Source organism: Salmo salar, chromosome ssa10, assembly GCF_905237065.1.
Source record: "Salmo salar chromosome ssa10, Ssal_v3.1, whole genome shotgun sequence".
Classification (NCBI taxonomy): domain Eukaryota; kingdom Metazoa; phylum Chordata; class Actinopteri; order Salmoniformes; family Salmonidae; genus Salmo; species Salmo salar.
The window spans coordinates 111568532-111590089 of NC_059451.1; the positions used below are offsets into that span (position 1 = coordinate 111568532).

Here is a 21558-nt window from a genome sequence, read left to right on the forward strand (position 1 = left end):
AATAACTTCAAGCGAAGACTGGGTCAGCCTGATGAGCCAAACTACTCAGTAATCTCCATATAGCCCAACTCACACACGCATTTAAACAAAACATATATTTGTTACATTTTGTGATTGTTTATCAGGTCATTTGTACATTTGATTAGTGTGTTTTAACTAACCTTTTATTTTTATATTTTTGTGGTGAGGTTTTTATATCAGCTCTTGGACTAACACCTGCACATGGTTTATTTTTTAATATCGTTTGTGTTTTCTTTGATGCAAATCAATTCAACCTTGAACCTAAATGACAAATTGTTGACCCAGTTTTTATTTAAGACAAAGTGCACAGTTGAGTGCCAGACTGATCCCCTGGTTATGAACAGAGGCCGGGACCTACCAGAAAGAGAAAAGATGGATATCATAAAATGTCCAGCAATGGTTTAGTGACCGCCAAAAACAATTTCCTTCACTGTTCACTTGCTATTTTCAAAAGGTTGTCAGTTACGACCTCAGAAGTACCCTTGTGACACCTCCTTTGTATCCCGACTCCAATGAAAAGGACACACCATCATAAGGCCTCTGACAGACGGCTTCGTCAACAGGTAAATGTGTTATGTGAAAAGTTGCATTAAAAAAATACCCGACTTGATAAGAGTAGGTTAATTACCCAGCCAAGCAGATACTAGTAGTAATTGTGAAGTGCAGTCTTGACTTGTTCAAACCTCAATTTTTTTTATTCATTTAACCTTAACTAGGCAAGTCAGTTGAGAACAAACTCTTATTTACAATGATGGCCTACCCCGGCCAAACACTAACGACGCTGGGCCAATTGTGCATGGCCCTATGGGACTTCCAATCATGGCTGGTTATGATACAGCCTGGAATCGAACCCGGGTCTGTAGTGACGCCTCTAGCACTGAGGTGCAGTGCCTTAGATTGCTGCGCCACTCGGGAGCCCATAGTACCGGTTTGTGTCATTAGCTATCCAACCTGCCATTGGGAATTGAATAGTGACTGTGTGTGTTCACAGAAACATGTATGGCGCCAGTACATGGAGACTTGCAAGATGAAGTCCAGTCTGGATACTGATTTCTCTGAATGGAAAGAGACCTGGCACTCTGCATTACCATTTTACTAGACAACTTTTACTGACTTTGAAAAAATATTGAATTGAATGGTATCAGTCAATATGGGGAGGTAGAAACCCTGTGTATTCTGTAACCGGATCAGGACACCACACAGACGTTGGTCAAGGTAGCCCCATTACCACCAGACAAAATGCCGATAGTCACAGTATCTGTATCGGCTGGGAATGACGATGAAAGATGCACATTGGTATATTAGCAGAATACTGCTTCTATGGTATTACCACCACTGGCCTGCTGGCCCCCCTACCTCTGAGGAAGCACAGTTCCCGCTCAGCCCAGTCAAAACTGTTCGCTGCTCTGGCACCCCAATGGTGGAACAAGCTCCCTCACGACGCCAGGACAGCGGAGTCAATCACCACCTTCCGGAGACACCTGAAACCCCACCTCTTTAAGGAATACCTGGGATAGGATAAAGTAATCCTTCTAACCCCCCCCTTAAAAGATTTAGATGCACTATTGTAAAGTGGTTGTTCCACTGGATATCATAAGGTGAATGCACCATTTTGTATGTCGCTCTGGATAAGAGCGTCTGCTAAATGACTTAAATGTAATGTAATGTATTATGTAAAGGGTTGGTTATTCTACATTTGAAAGTTATCAAAACGCTTAGTATAGATTATCTACATAAATTCAGCAATTGCGTTCTGATATTACTCTGTAGGCTACGGACCTATTCAAAGCTTCCTCCGGCATCTCACCATACATCTGCCTGTAGTTATTGAGGTTGGTTTGTTGTGATTGAGAGGGGAGAATCCACTTTGGGAAAGGTTCTGACAGATGGGTGTGTCTTGGTGGTGGCAAAGACACACCCCACACCAACTCATGTTTGGCTTCTATCTTGGTGCTGGAATGTATAGTCCTGTGTGACTCAGATGGTAGAGCATGGTGCTTGCAACGTCAGAGTTGTGGGTTTGATCCCCACAGGGGACCAGTATGAAAAAGTAGGCACTCACTTCTGTAAATCGTTCTGGATTAGAGCGTCTGCTAAATGACTCAAATCTTCAGCGGGCGTTTTACGGGCTCCTGACCAATTCTGCTATTCTGTCTTCAACTTTTCTTGTACATAATGTTTCTGCCATCGTTTCCTATGACCAAAAAGAGCTTATGGATATCAGAACAGTGATCACTAACCTAGATTTGGATGAAGATTTCTACATCAATGAGTCTGTAGGACATACTGCTCACCCCGGACCAGGCCCTCATCCCCGACACAAGTAAGAGATGGTGATATAGGGGCAACCTAATGAAAATACAGTGGCGAGTAAATAAACCGCCTGTTCTATTGGAGATGAAACTGTACGAGCTCTGTTCCAGACTCATAGCAACGGGACCTGAAGAACTAATATCCTATATTTCTCGGAAAATTGATTGAACAAGGACATGGATAATATTCTAGCTGCTTTTTCTATACATTGGCAGAACAACAGCAGCGTGTGGTAAGCTCAAGGAGGGTGGTGTCTTAACAGCTGGTGCGCACTATTGAAAATGTGTGCTTCCATTAAGGAAGTCTAGGTGTTGCTTGCCTGAGCTGGAATACCTCATAAGCTATGACCATACTATTTACCAACAGTTTATCTGTATTTTTCGTAACTGTCTATTTACCACCACAAACCGATGCTGGCACTAAGACCACACTCAATGAGCTGTATAGGGCCATAAGCAAACAAGAAAATGCTCATCCAGAGGCGGCACTACTAGTGGCCGGTGATTTTAATGCAGATATACTGAAATCAGTCACACCTCATTTCTACCAGCATGTCACCTGTGCAACTACAGGTGGGAAAAAAAACAACCTCTTCATCACCTTTACCCCACACACACACACGCATACAAAGCTCTTCTTCGCCCTCCATTTGGCAAATCTGACCATAATTCCATCCTTCTAATTCCTGTTTACAAGCAAAAACTCAAGAAGTACCAGTGAGGCACTCAATGAGCTGCCCAGCAACACGAGCCTACCAGACGAGCTAAATGCCTTCCATGCTCACTTCTAAGCAAGCAACAGTGAACGATAAACACCATCATCCCAGACACACTGGACCTGGGTGTGCCAACCTGGCCATACTCGTGATGTTATCCGACAGTTGATAGTCGGATTGGATGATACTAAATGTTTATGCCTAAGTCGAGGTCAAAACGCCTCCCTGCACATTTATAGACCAAAAAAGATGCAGATTAGGAGCAGTGTGCAAAGGGGTGTGTGTCCTTAACTTTCAGCTGTCAGACAACTTTGCTGTCACTGTCATAATGCACATCGGTAGTTAATATTTTTTCCAACCCTCACCCAACTTGTTAGATAGTATGCACATTGATAGCTTGCTAGGCTAACAGGAGGTAGCAGCAATCTAAAGGATCAGACAGAAATATGCGAGAAGTGATGGGGTGAAATTATGAAGCGACTAGACCGAGAAATACGCCTTTGCACTATCCAATCAGAGCAGCAAGATCAACTTACAGCCCACCCTTCTCTTTACAGACAAGCAAACTACCCAGTTGAGTTAGTTAGACCACGTAGCACCTCACACTTTATTGAAAGAGGTGAGCTGGCACACAAAAATATTTTCCACCCCAACGGGGGTGCAACTCCCAACGGGCAAAGGAGAGGTGAAGGTGGAGTCATGCGTCCTCCGAAACAGGACCCGCCTAACCGCGCTCCTTAACACCCGCCAGCTTAACCCGGAAGCCAGCTGCAACAATGTGTCGGAGGAAACACCATTCAACAGACAACCGGGGTCAGCCTGGGAGGCACCCGGCCCGCCACAAGGAGTCGCTAGGGCGAGGCCAAGTAAAGCCCCCCCTGGTCAAGCCCACCCCTAACCCAGACGCTGGGCAAATTGTGCGCCGTCCTATGGGACTCCTGGCCACGGCCAATTGTGGCACAGCCCGGGAATGAACCCGGGTCTGTAGCAGACCGCTATGCCACTCGGGAGGCCCCCCGAAAATATCTTTACGATAGCGGATAATTACTAACAATACTCTGACAACCATATCAGGAAAATTTCCTATATCAGTTACGATACTCATTTTGTCCAACTACTCATCACTCGCATACCGACCCAACAGATTGCAATCTCTATTGCACTCCACACTGCCCTTTGCCACTTGGACAAAAGGAACACCTGTGAGAATGCTGTTCATTGACTGCAGCTCAGCATTCAACACTATAGTGCCCTCCAAGCTCATCACTACGCTAAGGACCCCGGGACTGAACACCCTCTGCAACTGGATCCTTGACAGGACACCCACAGATGGTGAGGCAACAACACATCTGCCACGCTGACCCTCAACACGGGGGCCCCTCAGGGGTGCATGCTTAGTCTCCTCCTGTACTCCCTGTTCACCCACAACTGCGTGGCCACACACGACTCCAAAAACAAGTTGGCCGACGACACGACACTGGTAGGTCTGATCACCGACGACGAGACCGCCTATAGGGAGGTCAGAGAGCTGGCAGTGTGGTGCCAGGACAACAACCTCTCCCTCAACATCAGCAAGACAAAGGAGCTGATCATGGACTACAGGAAACGGAGGGCTGAGCATGACCCCATTCACATCGACGGGGCTGTAGTGGAGCGGGTCGAGAGCTTCAAGTTCCTCTGTATCCACATCACTGAGGATCTATCATGGTCCAAATACACCAACACAGTCATAAAGAGGGCACAACGCCTCTTCCCCATCAGGAGACTGAAAAGATTTGGCATGGGCTCTCAGATCCTTAAGTTCTACAGCTGCACCACAGAGCATCTTGACTGTCTGCATCACCTCTTGGTATGGCAACTGCTTGGCATCTGAACGCAAGGCACTACAAAGGGTAGTGCGTACGGCCCAGTACATCACTGGGGCCTAACTCTGCCATCCAGGACCTCTATACCAGGCGGTGTCAGAGGAAGGCTCATACACTCAGTACTGTTACCATTTGCTATATACAAAGTTATCATTACTCATTATCTATTACCTTGCTTTAGTTCTTTATTTTTTGCTCTGCATTGTTAGGAAGGGTCCGCAAGTAAGCATTTCACTTGTCGTTTACGAAGCATGGCGAATAAATTTGGTGGCCACCCGCATTTCTTGAGCAAGCCAAAAAACGAGGCCAAATGCACGGGTGCAGTTCCCCTTTAACTCTGCCAAAAAAAGCTGACACTATTGGCTCGTCTTCCCAATTTTTCCCTTTCCTTGAGAGTTGCTTACATTTGGTGAAAGCCAAGTGTCAGTCTTGAATATACTTCCCTGTGTATTTGAGTGCAGGGTTCTTGTTGATTTTAAGCAGGAAGTTGCCTCGTTGTGTATGATGTAATTTTGCCAAGTCTACCTTTTTAGTTTGTTCAAGTACTAATAAAATTGCCTTCAGGACAACTTCTTAATACTAAGGAAAACTTTACTTGCATTGTAAAAGTTCACAGGCAGTAAAGTACAAAACAACATGTTTCAATAATTATCACAATGTACCTCCATAAAAAAATACACATTAAAATTGTTAGTTGGAACTCACAATCTACACTCAACGGCCAGTTCATTAGGTACACCACCCGTTCACAAAAATTGATGGCTCCTAAAGCCAGTCACGTGGCTTGCTATATTAAGCAGGCACAGAGGCATCAACGCATTCAGTTACTGTTCGATTTAACGTTAGAATGGGCAAAACAAGTGACCTAAGTGACTTTTAGCGTAGTATGACCATTGGTGCCGGATCCGGTATCTGCCAACCTCCTGGGCTTTTCACGCACGACAGGGTCTAGGGTTTACCGAGAATGGTGCAACAAACAAAACATCCAGTCAGCAGCAGTCCTGCCTGTGGATGAAAAACAGGTTGTTGATGAGACATGTTAAAAGAGAAGGGCAAGAATCGTGCAAGCTAACAGGAGGGCCACAAACAGACATAACGTCGCATCTCGGAACGCACAACTCGTCGATCCTAGTCACGGATGGGCTATTGCAGCAGACGCCCACTCCTATCAACTGGGCACTAAAAAAAATCCTGGTTCCCGTTGCATCATGCTGACGGCAGTCAAGATTTGGCGTAAACAGTATTAATCCATCCTGCTGGCAGTGGTGTACTAGTGTGGGGAATGTTTTCCTGGCACATGTTAGGTCCCTTGACCAACTGAGCAACAAACATTTGAAACCTTGTAGAATCCATGCCCAAAGAATTCAGGCTGTTCTGGAGGCAAAGAGTGGTCTGACCCAGTACTAGATGGGTGTACCTAGTAAACTGGCCAGTGAGTGTATACAGTAGATGTAAATGCAACAAGCAGGTAAGACGGACACTTTTTCCCCATTCCTCTTTTCCATATTCTTGAGCCCTCACTCTCAACGTTTGCCAGAAATTAGACAACACAAAATGTCTGCCACAAAACAATCTGGCAAAGTGCATACGAATAAGTCAGTTTAATTTACCCTTAGTACAAAAATACATGCATTTCCCTTCTTCCATTGAGTCTGTTTTGTGTTCCAGAGAGTCATGGACATTGTGAGTCAGCACCTGGAGGGGCAGTGGGGCCAGGCTCTACCCGATGCTGTACCCGATTCTTCACCCACCTCCTAAAGTGTGCACCTCCATCTTCCCCGTCATGGAATTAGCAATGGCGGAAACATCCCCCAGCCAATTCTTACACCAATCCAATGCTTTGAAATCCATGACTGAGTGTGTAAGTGCACACTTTGGTAGCAGAGTAGAATCTGGATGCAAGCAGTGCTGTGTTTTGACTGACAGACGGTGCTTCTACTGGGCCTGGAGCCTTCTCCTCGTCGTCTGGTCCACCAGTTTGTGGTAGTCATTCAGCTTGTCCTGCAGTTTCTTGTACATCTGAGATGGAGAGGACAAGTAATGAGGAGCGTGGTGGTGCATGTTAACTTTTAAACTGAGGACAGTCATGTCAGGTTTGATGTCAGCACAGGTTGTCAAACCGATTTCAAAAATAGTATTTCGAATCAACTTACTCTGGCGTTGGTCTGGGTCTCGTTGAGCGACTGGAGGAGCTGGTCGATGGATGTGTATGGGAGCCACACCAACGGCGCTGTGGCTGAGAGGGGCCTCTGTACAACACACCATTACCAGAGAGAAACAATTTAAAAAAGGACAAACATTTGACTTTTCAATCCATTATATTGACATTTTAGACCCTTCTCTAGAGATAAGAATCAAGTGTGTTCAACTAAGATGGGTAAAACAACCATGCATCAAACATGGGAAGTGACGTACACCGAGTGTACAAAACATTCGGAACACCTTCCTAATATTGAGTCGCATCCCCTTTTGCCCTCACAACAGCCTCAATTCGTTGGGGCATGCACTTTATAAGGTGTTGAAAGCGTTCCACAGGGATGTTGGCCGATGTTGACTCCAATGCTTCCCACAGTTGTGTCAAGTTGGCTGGATGTCATTTGGGTGGTGGACCATTACTGATACACAGGAAACTGTTGAGTGTTAAAAACCCAGCAGCGTTTTAGTTATTGACACAAACAGGTGCACCTGACACCTACCATACCGTTCTTTTGTCCTGCCCAGTCACCCGCTAAATGGGACACAAATATTCCATGTCTCAAGGCTTAACAATCCTTCTTTAACCTGTTTCCTCCCCTTCATCTACACTGATTGAAGTGGATTTAACAAGTGACATCAATAAGGGATCATAGCTTTCACCTGGTCAGTCTGTCATGTAAAGAGCAGGTGTTCCTAATATTTTGTACACTCAGTGTATAGTGTACCTCGATGCCAAAGTACTGGTGTCCCTTCCCCAGGAGGGCATCTACATACTCCAACACCAGCCCAGCTGCTGCCTCCAGCAGGTCGTAGTTCAGGTAGAGCCGTAACAACGCTGCAGCATCTACCCCCTAAAAACAAAACAAGCTTGTTTTATTATACATGGGGAGAAAATACAACTACAGAAAGGTACATTTATGGACTCGTCCATTTAATTCATATCTAGGGGTCCTTCTCAGAAAATATGCCTTGCATTTAGCGCAATATAAATACATGCACAAATACTGCACTCTCTCACCTTGTAGGCGTTGACCAGCCAGTCGGGCAGTGGTACACCGTGTGACAGCAGCTTGTTGATGACACAGCGATGGTGCTGAGCATTCTGAGTAGGATGCTTCTCCAGGTAAGAGGCCAGAAGGCGCCACGCCTCATCTGTCGCACTGGCGGAAAGTCATATTTTACATGATTTCACTTCTATTTTTATTGTTCAAGTTGACCTTTTTAATATTCCCAACTGCACCACAAGGTGGACAATGTGGTATTCACTAGCCAATTTGTACCATGAAGAGTTCATACATTTAACCAACCTTGACTCTTTGGTTGTGATGGTACACAGCTGATTGGCAGCCAGCCAGTTCCAGGCTTCATTCTGATCCTCCTCTCCACCGTACTGTAACTTTATACACCTGGAAATACAAACGGCAAGCATCACCACACCACTATCAACCCACAGGAAGGAAACCCCTGTATCTACATGTTAGTTCAGACAAGGCAAGACTGATTACTTTGGTGTGATCACTACAGGCTGAATACTAACTGCATGCATAACTAGGAAATTCACGTAAATCATGCATTGTCAACGAGAGATATGCGTAGAAATTCAAGTCACTCTATGCAGTTGACTCTGTCCTAACTGAGCCTGTTACTTACTTGAAGGCAAGTCCCTCGAAGACTGAAGTGAGGGAGAGTTTGAAGGTCTGGCAGAGAGAGAGGGCACAGTCGAACAGTCCTGATTGGACCAGTAGGGACACCATCTCCACTGCAGAGGCGCTGCCTGCAACACCACACACAGAACTGTGTTACATTTCTGGTGTTCGATTAGGGGTTTCCTTACAGGAATAATGTTCCCCCCTCTAAATGATCACATTAAGAGGTATCAAGGCAAAACATCATTGGTGACGGCTTACTGACAAGTTACTTTCCATTCACTTTTGAGAATATGTTATCAGTGTTGTTTGTACCTGCAATGGCAGCAGAGGGTGGATGATGCTGAGCCAGGGTGAGGCGGCTACGAGCCAGGGCGTACTCCTTCTGAAGGTCCTTCAGCTCCAGGATGTCTATCTGACCACTCACTGCAGGGACACGGATGTTAACTCCAAATGACACAACGACAAGGTTCCAGTTTAACAACGTTTACGCAACCATATTAGCACAATACACGGTTGCCATTGCACTCAGGCCAGGATCATCAACTACGAAACACCGGCACACTAATAACAGAGTAATAGCCCCGTAATAACAGGAATATAGGGATACTTAAAACATGAACTTAACGGACAAACAATTACAATACTGTAGAATTTAAAGAGCATGTCATCATACACATTTCCCACCATGTCCCAAACATAGTGGTGTAAAGATGGTAATGACCAAAAAGGAACATTTATAGCGGTAATTATAATAATCACAAATCGTTACCTATGCCTATAGTATCTCACCTGGACCAGTAGTAAACTCTCCATCGTAGTTCCTCTTTGGTGATGCAGCGGGCCTCACATACACCGCTCCAGAGGTGGGTTGGACAATCCAGGCGTAGTCAGATCTGATGAGCCGTAGACAGTTGAGGGAGGCCAGGCAACAGTTGACCTGTTTCTGTAGACCCAGCTGTGTCCTCACCTCCCGGCCCAGACGCATGCCGTACTCAAACATCACCGTACCCGCTGGAGGACACAGATAGGGCCAAACACATCAAAATAAAAACACACAAAATGGAGAGTAAAAAGAAATACCGCCAGCCACATTTCTAAACAAAGTGCTAATATGTGACAGAGTCCCAGGCTCCTCTCACCTTTCCTGTAGTTGTGTCTGTTGATGTGGAAGGCGTAGAGCAGCTCGTAGTAGTTGTGGGACATCAGGTCCACTGCTCTGGCTCTGGACTCTATGATGCTAACCACCTGCAGCCAGAAAAGAAACAAGGTCAAACACTTGATCTGATACAATTATATAGTCCATAATGCGCTCTAACCAAATGTAAAGAGAATGTACAGTCGTGGCCAAAAGTTTTGAGAATGGAAATTAATATTTGTGTCACAAAGTTTGCTGCTTCAGTGTCTTTAGATATTTTTGTCAGATGTTACTATGGAAAACTGAAGTATAATTACAAGCATTTCATAAGTGTCAAAGGCTTTTATTGACAATTACATGAAGTTGATGCAAAGAGTCAATATTTGCAGTGTTGACCCTTCTTTTTCAAGACCTCTGCAATCCACCCTGGCATGTTGTCAATTAACTTCTGGGCCACATCCTGACTGATGGCAGCCATTTCTTGCATAATCAATGCTTGGAGTTTGTCAGAATTTGTGGGTTTTTGTTTGTCCACCCACCTCTTGAGGATTGACCACACGTTCTCAATGGGATTAAAGTCTGGGGAGTTTCCTGGCCATGGACCCAAAATATCGATGTTTTGTTCCCCAAGCCACTTAGTTATCACTTTTGCCTTATGTCAAGGTACTCCATCATGCTGGAAAAGGCATTGTTCGTCACCAAACTGTTCCTGGATGGTTGGGAGAAGTTGCTCTCGTTGTGAGTGAGCCCACTCCCTTGGCTGAGAAGCAACCCCACACATGAATGGTCTCAGGATGCTTTACTGTTGGCATGACACAGGACTGATGGTAGCGCTCACCTTGTCTTCTCCGGACAAGATTTTTTTCCAGATGCCCCAAACAATCGGAAAGGGGGATTCATCAGAGAAAATTACTTTACCCCAGTCTAAACCCTGTACCTTTTGCAGAGTATCAGTCTGTCCCTGATGTTTTTCCTGGAGAGAAGTGGCTTCTTTGCTGCCCTTCTTGACACCAGGCCATCCTCCAAAAGTCTTTGCCTCACTGTGTGTGCAGATGCACTCACACCTGCCTGCTGCCATTCCTGAGCAAGCTCTATACTGGTGGTGCCCCGATCCCTCAACTTTATGAGACGGTCCTGGCGCTTGCTGGACTTTCTTGGGCGCCCTGAAGCCTTCTTCACAACAATAGAACCGCTCTCCTTGAAGTTCTTGATGATCCGATAAATGGTTAATTTAGATGCAATCTTACTGGCAGCAATATCCTTGCCTGTGAAGCCCTTTTTGTGCAAAGCAATGATGACGGCACGTGTTTCCGTGCAGGTAACCATGGTTGACAGAGGAAGAAATGATTCCAAGCACCACCCTCCTTTTGAAGCTTCCAGTCATATTCGAACTCAATCAGCATGACAGAGTGATCTCCAGCCTTGTCCTCATCAATACTCACACCTGTGTTAACGAGAGAATCACTGACATGTCAGCTGGTCCTTTTGTGGCAGGGCTGAAATGCAGTGGAAATGTTTTTGGGGATTCAGTTAATTTGCATGGTAAAGAGGGACTTTGTAATTAATTGCAATTCATCTGATCACTCTTCATAACATTCTGGAGTATATGCAAATTGTCATCATACTAACTGAGGCAGCAGACTGAAAATTAATGTCATTCTCAAAACTTTTGGCCACGACTGTATGTGTGTCTACCTCATCGTGCAGGTTGACGTAGGAGAACTGGACCAGGTCCTGAAGTTGAGAACGCTCACACAGAACCACAACAAGCTGACGCAAACAGTCTAACTGGCTGCTGGAGTCAGGGTTCTGTGTGAGGGCTTCGTAGGCTTGGCTGTTGTGTCCTAGGTCCAGGTGATGCTTGAAGATGCGGGTCCACAGGGCAGCCTGACTCCTGGGGTCATTGACGGCCTCCGTGATGGCCAGAGTGGCTAGATGGATGACCAGCTCTGGCAGACCAACGTCCTCCAGCAACCGCAGCACCTAACACACACTTGAGAATAAGTAAAAACACTGTACAAAAAAAATTACAAATAAAAAATCTCATTCCACACAGGTGCATCCAGACTGTGTTTGAAAGGGTTCGTAGGGCACGAGCACCCGACTACATTTAATAAATAATCTAATAATATATTATTTAAAGAACGGGTTCCCTTAGTAACCTTGTTGTAGTACTGTAGTCTCGGTGCAGCCGCAGCTTTCTCCTTGGCTCCTGTCAATCTCAGAAGAAACTCCTCCCTCTCCACCTCCACTGCCGCCTCCTGGAAACACTGTAGTGCCTGGACACAACATGCCACAAATGGGGGTCAAAAAACATCTACTGGTGCTGCTCTGTCACACCACCGTCAGCAGCATACCACCCTGCTGACTTGCTTCTGAAGCTAAGCAGGTTTGGTCCTGGTCAGTCCCTGGATGGGAGACCAGATGCTGCTGGAAGTGGTGTTGGAGGGCCAGGAGGCACTCTTTCCTCTGGTCCAAAAAATATCCCAATGCCCTGTATAGGGTGCCGTCTTTCGGATGGGATGTTAAACGGGTGTCCTGACTCTCTGAGGTCATTAAAGATCCCATTGCACTTATTGTAAGAGTAGGGGTGTTAACCCTGGTGTCCTGGCTAAATTCCCAATCTGGCCCTCATACCATCACGGCCACCTAATCATCCCCAGCTTACAATTGGATCATTCATCCCCCTCCTCTCCCCTGAAACTATTCCCCAGGTCGTTTCTGTAAATGAGAATATTTTACCAGGTAAGTTGACTCAGAACACAAAGGTAAAATAAAATAAACACCTGTGAAGCAACAACTCAGAAATATTACATATTTCATGCTTTCAGCCACTACACCTTCTGTACTACCGCAACAACTCTTCCCATAGTCATAATGGCACGTTGAAATGCAACCGCAACTCTTAAAGTGGAACTGACTGCATTTGAGCAACATGATATCTTATTAAAATATGTTATTGTGAACCCCCAGGAAGCATGACACTTTTTTAAACATTTTCTGACAAGCGAGCACTTAGTATACGTAAACTTGAAAATGACCATATCTAAGGCATTTGTGAAAGTTCTATAGCAATATAGAGTGGGAAAGCAGCCATGCGTTTGGACAATTAACTGTAGTAACTATAACATCTCTCTTGTCCAGGACCAGAGCTTACCCAGACTGGTGCGCGATAGCCAATTCGGAGCTACAGTAGGCCTTTATTTGCCACAGGCCTGGCATCATTCACTATGAACTGGACTGTGTGTTTACAGGCAATTACAACAGTATGACTTTTGATCATTAGAACGCAGTCGCCAAAAGCCTCAAAATACACCTGCATGGATTTCTGCAAATATGTCAATACCACTTGGGAGTCCTCTTACATTTGGGAACTTGACAGTCCTATTCAAATAAACAAACAAACATGAAAAGGTAGGCCCTCTCTCCCTCAGTTATGGACATCAACAAAAATATCAACAACTAATGCTAGCCAGAGAAAGATGAGCTAACATCTAACGAAGGAACATTAGATAAACCAAAACTTCTTCAACTAGTTGGCCGTCAAAATTGCACTGATAATTGATAGGAAATTGTTGCCTTTTCGTTCTTCTGCAGCTTACCTGCTAACAACGCATGCTTGTCCCAACCAAGCACCCAAAGCTAACCAATTGTATTGTCATTCCCAGCCTTTGTTACAGTCGTCCGTTTTTTTATCCAAAATATTGAGCCTTTGAAACTGAAACAGTGCATCCCGAATGTAGGCAGCAAACATTGTACCAGGACAGCTGTGATTTACAACCTGATAGCAATAATTTGGCTAGCTTGCTAGCTAGCTACAGTGAGGGAAAAAAGTATTTGATCCCCTGCTGATTTTGTACGTTTGCCCACTGACAAAGAAATTATCAGTCTATAATTTTAATGGTAGGTTTATTTGAACAGTGAGAGACAGAATAACAAAAAAATCCAGAAAAACACATGTCAAAAATGTTATAAATTGATTTGCATTTTAATGAGGGAAATAAGTATTTGACCCCCTCTCAATTAGAAAGATTTCTGGCTACCAGGTGTCTTTTATACAGGTAACGAGCTGAGATTAGGAGCACACTCTTAAAGGGAGTGCTCCTAATCTCAGTTTGTTACCTGTATACCTGTATGTCAGGGACAAGATTGTAGACCTATACAAGGCTGGAATGGGCTACAAGACCATCGCCAAGCAGTTTGGTGACAACAGTTGGTGCGATTATTCGCAAATGGAAGAAACACAAAAGAACTGTCATTCTCCCTCGGCCTGGGGCTCCATGCAAGATCTCACCTTGTGGAGTTGCAATGATCATGAGAACGGTGAGGAATCAGCCCAGAACTACACGGGAGGATCTTGTCAATGATCTCAAGGCAGCTGGGGCCATAGTCACCAAGAAAACAATTGGTAACACACTACGCCATGAAGGACAAATCCTGCAGCGCCCGCAAGGTCCCCCTGCTCAAGAAAGCACATATACATGCCAGTTTGAAGTTTGCCAATGAACATCTGAATGATTCAGAAGACAACTGGGTTAAAGTGTTGTGGTCAGATGAGACCAAAATGGAGCTCTTTGGCATCAACTCAACTCGCCGTGTTTGGAGGAGGAGGAATGCTGCCTATGACCCCAAGAACACCATCCCCACCGTCAAACATGGAGGTGGAAACATCATGCTTTGGGGGTGTTTTTCTGCTAAGGGGACATGACAACTTCACCGCATCGAAGGGACGATGGACGGGGTCATGTACCGTCAAATCTTGGGTGAGAACCTCCTTCCCTCAGCCAGGGCATTGAAAATGGGTCGTGGATGGGTATTCCAGCATGACAATGACCCAAAACACACAGCCAAAGCAACAAAGGAGTGGCTCAAGAAGAAGCACATTAAGGTCCTGCAGTGGCCTAGCCAGTCTCCAGACCTTAATCCCATAGAAAATCTGTGGAGGGAGCTGAAGGTCCGAGTTGCCAAACGTCAGCCTCGAAACCGTAATGACTTGGAGAAGATCTGCAAAGAGGAGTGGGACAAAATCCCTCCAGAGATGTGTGCAAACCTGGTGGCCAACTACAAGAAACGTCTGACCACTGATTGCCAACAAGGGTTTTGCCACCAAGTACTAAGTCATGTTTTGCAGAGGGGTCAAATGCTTATTTCCTTCATTAAAATGCAAATCAATTTATAACATATTTGACATGCGTTTTTCAGGATTTTTTGTTGTTGTTATTCTGCCTCTCACTATTCAAATAAACCTACCATTAAAATTATAGACTGATCATTTCTTTGCCAGTGGGCAAACGTACAAAATCAGCAGGGGATCAAATACTTTTTCCCCTCACTGTACCTCCAGACACAAATGAGAGAATGCCTTACTTTGACCATTTTACTCACCCTAGCAGAGCTGGTTAGGCTGTTTACATGTTATCCAGAACGTTCGTGACTAACTTACTTTGCCTATGTTTACTGACACCGGCCACATTCAGCAGGTGTTGATGTTCGTAAATTCATCAGTTATTCTGAGCTCTGGCATACTCAGATGAGAGTACTCTGAAATTGGAGTAGATAGCCAGAGTGAACTTGCAAACGCAAGAGATATGCTAACTGGATAAGTCGTTCAAGTTCTTGCTAGCTAACCAAATGACACCTGCATCTCTAGCTGTGTATAGCCACCGGAAAACGATACGAGGGGAAAAAGTAATTCGACCCACTCCTCCAGTGACATGACATCTTCCTAGCAGCTATCTAACGTTAAGCTAAAAACACGGAGCCTGTTACATATAGCTACGATAGCCTATTAGCCACATTATGACCGACTTGTGATCATCGCCCTTGCTAGTTTGATTGTATTGTCATTCCCAACCTTTGTTACATTCATCTGTTTTTGTACAAAATGATGAGCCATTGAAACAGTGCATCCCTGAATGAAGGCAGCAAACATTGTACCAGGCCAGCTGTGATTTACACTGATAGCAATCATTTTTGACTACCAAGAAATGTACTGGTGAATTATATACACTGAACAAAAATAACACAACATGTAGTGTTGGTCCCATGTTTCATGAGCTGAAATAAAAGATACCAGAAATGTTCCATACGTACAGAAAACATTTCTCTCAAATTTTGTGCACAAATGTGTTTCCATCCCTGTTAGTGAGCATTTCTCCTTTGCCAAGAAAATCCATCCACCTGACAGGTGTGACATATCAAGAAGCTGATTAAACAGCATGATCATTACACAGGTGCACTTTGTGCTGGGGGCAATAAAAGGCCACTAATATGTGCATTTTGTCACAACAATGCCACAGATTTCTCAAGTTGTCCACCAGACATTTTGCCAGAGAATTTAATATTCATTTCTCTACCATAAGCCGCATCCAATGTAGTTTTAGAGAATTTGGCACTACATTGAACCGGCCTCACAACCGCAGACCACATGTAACCAAGCCAGCCCAGGACCTCCACATCTGGATTCTTTACCTGCGGGATCGTTTGAGACCAGCCACCCGGACAGCAGATAAAACAGTATTTCTGTCTGTAATAAAGCCCTTTCGTGGGGAAAGACTCCTGATTGGCTTGGCCTGGCTCCCAAGTGGATGGGTCTAGGCCTACCTATGGAATGTTGAGGCAAATAGAACCTTTTTTTGTTGTTTTTATCTTAAAGGTTTGTAGCATAAATTGGGAATTTGATATTGACTGATATGATTGTCTGTTTGTTCCATATGTGAAAATAAGTTAAAACGCTGTCAGTTCCACTTTAAAACACACACCTTCTGTCCCTCTCCATTGGCCAGGTAACATTGGCCCAGCATGAAGCGGCAGGAGCCCACGTTAACCTGACACCACGGCCCAATGAGACGCACATACTCCTGAAGAGAGAGAAAAGGAGAGCTTAAGAAAATATTCTATTTAAAAATGCATCAGTTGGCTTTTTAATTAAATCTGCTTCAATCAATAAATACATATATTTATTGTCCCAATTAGGACATTGGTTATGCAGTCAAGGTAAAAAAAAAACATGATGCAACACAAATAGTGTGTGAGAGGGTTGTTGAGTCCGTGGGAAGCGTCTCACCTGTAGTTGTGCGTACTGGCAGTTGCCCATCAGACACTCAGGGAACTGGAAGCCAAGGTTGTTGGGCCAGCTTTCGAGATAGTGTTAAGGGCCAACCTTGACATTATTTACAGTACACCTCATTGCAACCCTCTAAGACTAATAGTCAAATCGTTGCCTAAAGCACATCAAATGTAGCTTTGCCTCGCTTTAATAGCATAGCATGTGCTAGCCATGTGGTATGTAATAACCTTGCGTAAAGCATATTAACTCTAGCCTCGTCTAGCCTAGCCGTGTATGAGGACAGAAATAACATTGCCTAAATATCAATTTTAGGGCTCGCCCAGCTTAAAAATATGCCAACTGTGTAGATAACCTTTCCTAGGGAAACATCAACTTTTGCTTAGCCAAGCACAGTCGTGTGTGTGTGTGTAGGTGTAGTAGGATACAGTTGCTGAGCCAGCAGGGTGACCACGCTGGAGACCATGTGGGGCCAGTGGAGCAGGGCTGTGCCCGGGGAGAGGCTGTGCTGCTTTGAGTAGATTTGGGTAATGATGGCCTTCCGCGCTACGCTCTGGTAGAACAGCTCCACCACCGTCTGGGGGCTCCGGACTGAGGGGGGAAAGAAAACGGAGTTGGATACAGGGATGTGATCAGGACAATATAGACAATCAAGAAAACTCAGACAAAAGTATGATATTGGTTTGGGTTAGCTAGGCATATTGCAATGATGTATGAATAGAGGGCAATGTCAGAAAAGCAGGAAAAAAAGTAATCGCTTAGAGAGAGGCTTGAAGTCAACACGGAGGCTACACATAGGACCTGACCTGATCTGTTGCTGGCCATAGCTGGAGAATCAGACAGCTCCAGGACTGACAGGTGCTGCAGGTTGGCATCTCTGGAGGGAGAACACAACGTCAACCAGGCAGAATTCACTGAATTCAATACTGTGTGTTGTGTTGCTTTGCGTTGGAATGCGTGTCTGTTGTGTGTGTTTGTGTGTGTGCGTACATGATGTCAAGAGGCACGGTGGTGGTCAGGCTCTGGGTGATGTGTTTGAGGAGATAGTAGGAGGAGAGAAGCTGAGAGGAGCGGGGGATCAGGTCCTGTTGTAGCTGAGACCCTCCACCCGGGAACACCTGGAGAACACACAGTTAAGTCAAAAGAGCAGACTGACGTGTGTGTGTGATGTAGGGCGGACCATATTTAGTCGACAGGTCAATTGTTTGTTGGTCGACCAAGATTTCTTCAGTCGAGCAGTAACAAAAAACGTATTTCATGGTGTACAAGACACCTGTCTGTCTGTGCGCCTGTCTGTGGACTAATCTATTGTGGAGGCCGTGAGGATGGCAGTCCATCACTAAGACATGCGCTATTGAAATTGTATATGGTTATATTACCTAAGAACAATGGTGCAACACTAATACAAATATTTTAGAACAAATGCACTTTCTCCCGCGTTGGATAGTGGTCACTGTCCACGGTTCTGAAACATCAATGTGCTGTTGAATTGGCGCCTTTTCCTAGACCATGTTGCTATGTGCATAATAGCAAAGTTAATCAGCATATTGGTGTTGAGAACAATGCGACGAAGACAGCAGTTGGAGTTAGCAGAAGAGAAAAAAGCACTTACCTTAATTTTCGAAGAAAAGTGAGAGGAAACGCCAACTTAATTAGGTCTATAATGAATAGCTTAACTTAAATGCGCCTGGCTTTATAAATCATACATATACACCGAAATAAGACGGTTTTGTGTGTTTGTTTAATAGCCTACTGATTCCGTGAGCACCAAGCCTCAGCCACTACATGTCGGTCAAACAATTTCACAAATGTGGCTGTTTTTAAATCTTTGCCATGCTGTAATAAAGGCTTTACACTTTTTTCCATTAGAACAGCCTCTGGTATTACTTACAATTTATTTAGTGTTGTTTACACTTCCAAATTGTCTGAAAAAATATTTATAATAACCCTCCTTTTCTTGATATTATTGTCATCATTATAATAAGTAATGTCATTATCATCAATAGGCTTAGTATAGCAGCCTTGTATGACAACCATCGAGCTGTAGGCCAAAGAGCGCATCCTGTTTAGTCTTAATACTGTAACTTAAGCATATATTTCAATTATTGATGCACCGATATGACATTTTCGGCCAATACCGATATCCGATATTTTCCTTGCCAAAACAAAAACGATACTTAATATTTTAGCGGCCTTTTAAGTATTCTAGTACAGTTAAATAGTTAACACGGACGCAGCGGTCTAAGGCACTGCATCTCAGTGTAAGAGGCGTCACTTCAGTCCCTGGTTCAAATCCAGTCTATCACATCCGGCCGTGATTGGGAGTCCCATAGGGCGGCGCACAATTGGCACAGCGTCGTCCGGGTTTGGCCGTCATTGTAAATAAGAATTTGTTCTTAACTGACTTGCCTAGTTAAATAAAAGGTTACACACACACAGTTATTTTGTTGGCGTTTACGTAGGGTCCCCATTACCAGTAAAACAATCAACCTAGTTCTTTCACCAACTTGCTGTTTCGTTGTTCATTTGTTCAGTCTCAAGCAGAATTTATATGGAACGCCGTTTGGATCTTTGCGATGGAATGTCGTTTGCGTGTCAAAATATACTATTTAACGTGTCAATTAAGCTTGTTGACCAATCAGGACCTGAATATAGCTGCACGTCACAATTTAACGCGTTCATAATTTTTTTAATGTAGTTATTACACAATCACTTGTATTTCATATGTCACAACGATTCATCGATACGTATGCTATGATGCTGTTAAAGTTGTCTTGCGCACCTACAGTGCTGGTCATAAAAAAATAATAATTGCTAGCTCATGAATGCAAACAATGTTCTTCCCCAAAACCATAGCAAAACGACAATCTGTTTCAGTAGCTACCTAACTATATAGCTAGGTCTCATCTAAAATAGCCCTAATTAATAAGAGTTCTTATTTGATTAATGGTGGTCGGACCCATCTATGTGAAGCTAGCCACAATAAGGATTAGCCACAATAGTGGACTTTGCGGTAAGCCTTCAAAATAAACGTATGGCATAATTCTACTATTTGTATTAATTTGCATCACTGTCAATGACACTTATTTTGAAGGCTAACCGCAAAGTCCACTATTGTGCCTAATCCTTATTGTGGCTAGCTTCACAACACATAACCCGGTCCGGTCGAGCCTCACTAGCCAGACTAAGCTAGCTGGCTGCTTATAACGTTAGCTTTGGACAACAGGGTTAAGTAGCTGGCTAGCTATTTATTTTCATGAACTGAAGTTCAATTTCAATAAGCGAACTACAATACTTACAAGGATTCCTAAATCATTGCTAAGAATAATGAAAATGACAGCAGTTTCTACTGGTCATTGTTTTCAGGCTGGTTGTATTGGTGCTAGCAAGGTACCAAGCTAAAGCTAGCTACTCCAGAAGTTGGTCAAACAAATTATGCTTTATTACCAACGTGGTATTGAAAACACATCGTTCATGGCCGGTGTTTGCAGACTTTTTTGTACAGCTTTGACAGTGCTACTGTATCTTTTTTTTGGCATGCAAAGACCCAAAACGGTGTTCCATAGTATGTATGTCGTGAAGCTAATAGCAGTAACGCTATTACTGGGCAACTCCGGTAGAGCAACGTCTGAAAAATAGCACACTTGGTAGTGTGTACCGGTGCTCGACCAGATGGCGAAAGCCAACATCACCCACGACAGAGAACGGTTGATTGTCAAGGGCAATGTATTCCATTATCTTGGCGTTAATGGATTTCGTCTTTTGAGTTCTCTCACTGAAATGTTCTTACTCTTTCAAATGACTGTCCCACTGTAGCTCAGTTGGTAGAGCATGGTGCTTGCAACGCCAGGGTTGTGGGTTCGATTCCCACGGGGGGCCCGTATGTAAAAATGTATGCACTCTACTGTAAGTCGCTCTGGATAAGAGCGTCTGCTAAATGACTAAAATGTAAACATGTTGACTGCTCGATCCACACAGCAGACATTGTGGGCTAGGTTAGGAATGCTGTGTTGCATGTGTAGCGCAAAATTTTACGTGGGGTCATTACGTCATGTACCTATGTTATATAGGTATGCACGTCAGCTTTGACGTCGGCTTTGCACATCAATTCCGATATCATGCATCCCTAATTTCAATGCTTATATAGGCTACTGTATCAATCATTCATGTCATCACACAGCATGAGTCATTCAAGAGATTAAATGCAATCAAGAATTTGTTTTAAAATAAAATAAAGCAACATGAATAATTAGCGTAAACGATAAATAAACCGTTCCATTTTGGAAATTGCATTCATGAATGAATGAGACTGTTTTTAGTCTTAACTGTAATAAAGGCTTTACAAAAACTTTAGACTCTGGTATTCTTATCATTTATTTTGTGTTGTTTACATTGTTCCAAATGGTCAGAAAAATGATATTGTAATCTAACAGCACCTGTTTGGCACACATAATATGCATGCAGTGCTTGCTCCTTACCTTCTTTTTCTTTATCCAGTATTTTCCACAACTAGTCATTTATTCCACACATCCAACTTTCCCTTTACCTCCTGAACAACCAGTAAAGATTCCCTCGTTTCGAGTTGGTCTGTCACGTCC

General features: G+C 44.1%; 1 protein-coding gene across 2 annotated transcripts in view; it reads right to left on the reverse strand.

Annotated features, from left to right (window-relative positions):
• Nucleotides 1-6500: 6500 nt before the first annotated feature.
• Nucleotides 6501-21558, reverse strand: part of LOC106561546 (nuclear pore complex protein Nup160) — a 33878-nt gene continuing 18820 nt past the window's right edge. For both annotated transcript variants that reach the window (XM_014125623.2, XM_014125624.2), the window contains exons 15-30: nt 17951-18078; nt 17767-17837; nt 17389-17551; nt 16961-17030; nt 16656-16754; nt 12057-12173; nt 11590-11877; nt 9899-10004; nt 9549-9770; nt 9072-9182; nt 8761-8884; nt 8418-8516; nt 8129-8270; nt 7836-7961; nt 7068-7163; nt 6501-6933 (exon numbers count right to left, since the gene is read on the reverse strand). In XM_014125623.2, the coding sequence (XP_013981098.2) occupies nt 6850-6933; nt 7068-7163; nt 7836-7961; nt 8129-8270; nt 8418-8516; nt 8761-8884; nt 9072-9182; nt 9549-9770; nt 9899-10004; nt 11590-11877; nt 12057-12173; nt 16656-16754; nt 16961-17030; nt 17389-17551; nt 17767-17837; nt 17951-18078 (2046 nt within the window). In that variant the 3' untranslated portion in view covers nt 6501-6849. The remainder of the gene's footprint in view (nt 6934-7067; nt 7164-7835; nt 7962-8128; nt 8271-8417; nt 8517-8760; nt 8885-9071; nt 9183-9548; nt 9771-9898; nt 10005-11589; nt 11878-12056; nt 12174-16655; nt 16755-16960; nt 17031-17388; nt 17552-17766; nt 17838-17950; nt 18079-21558) is intronic.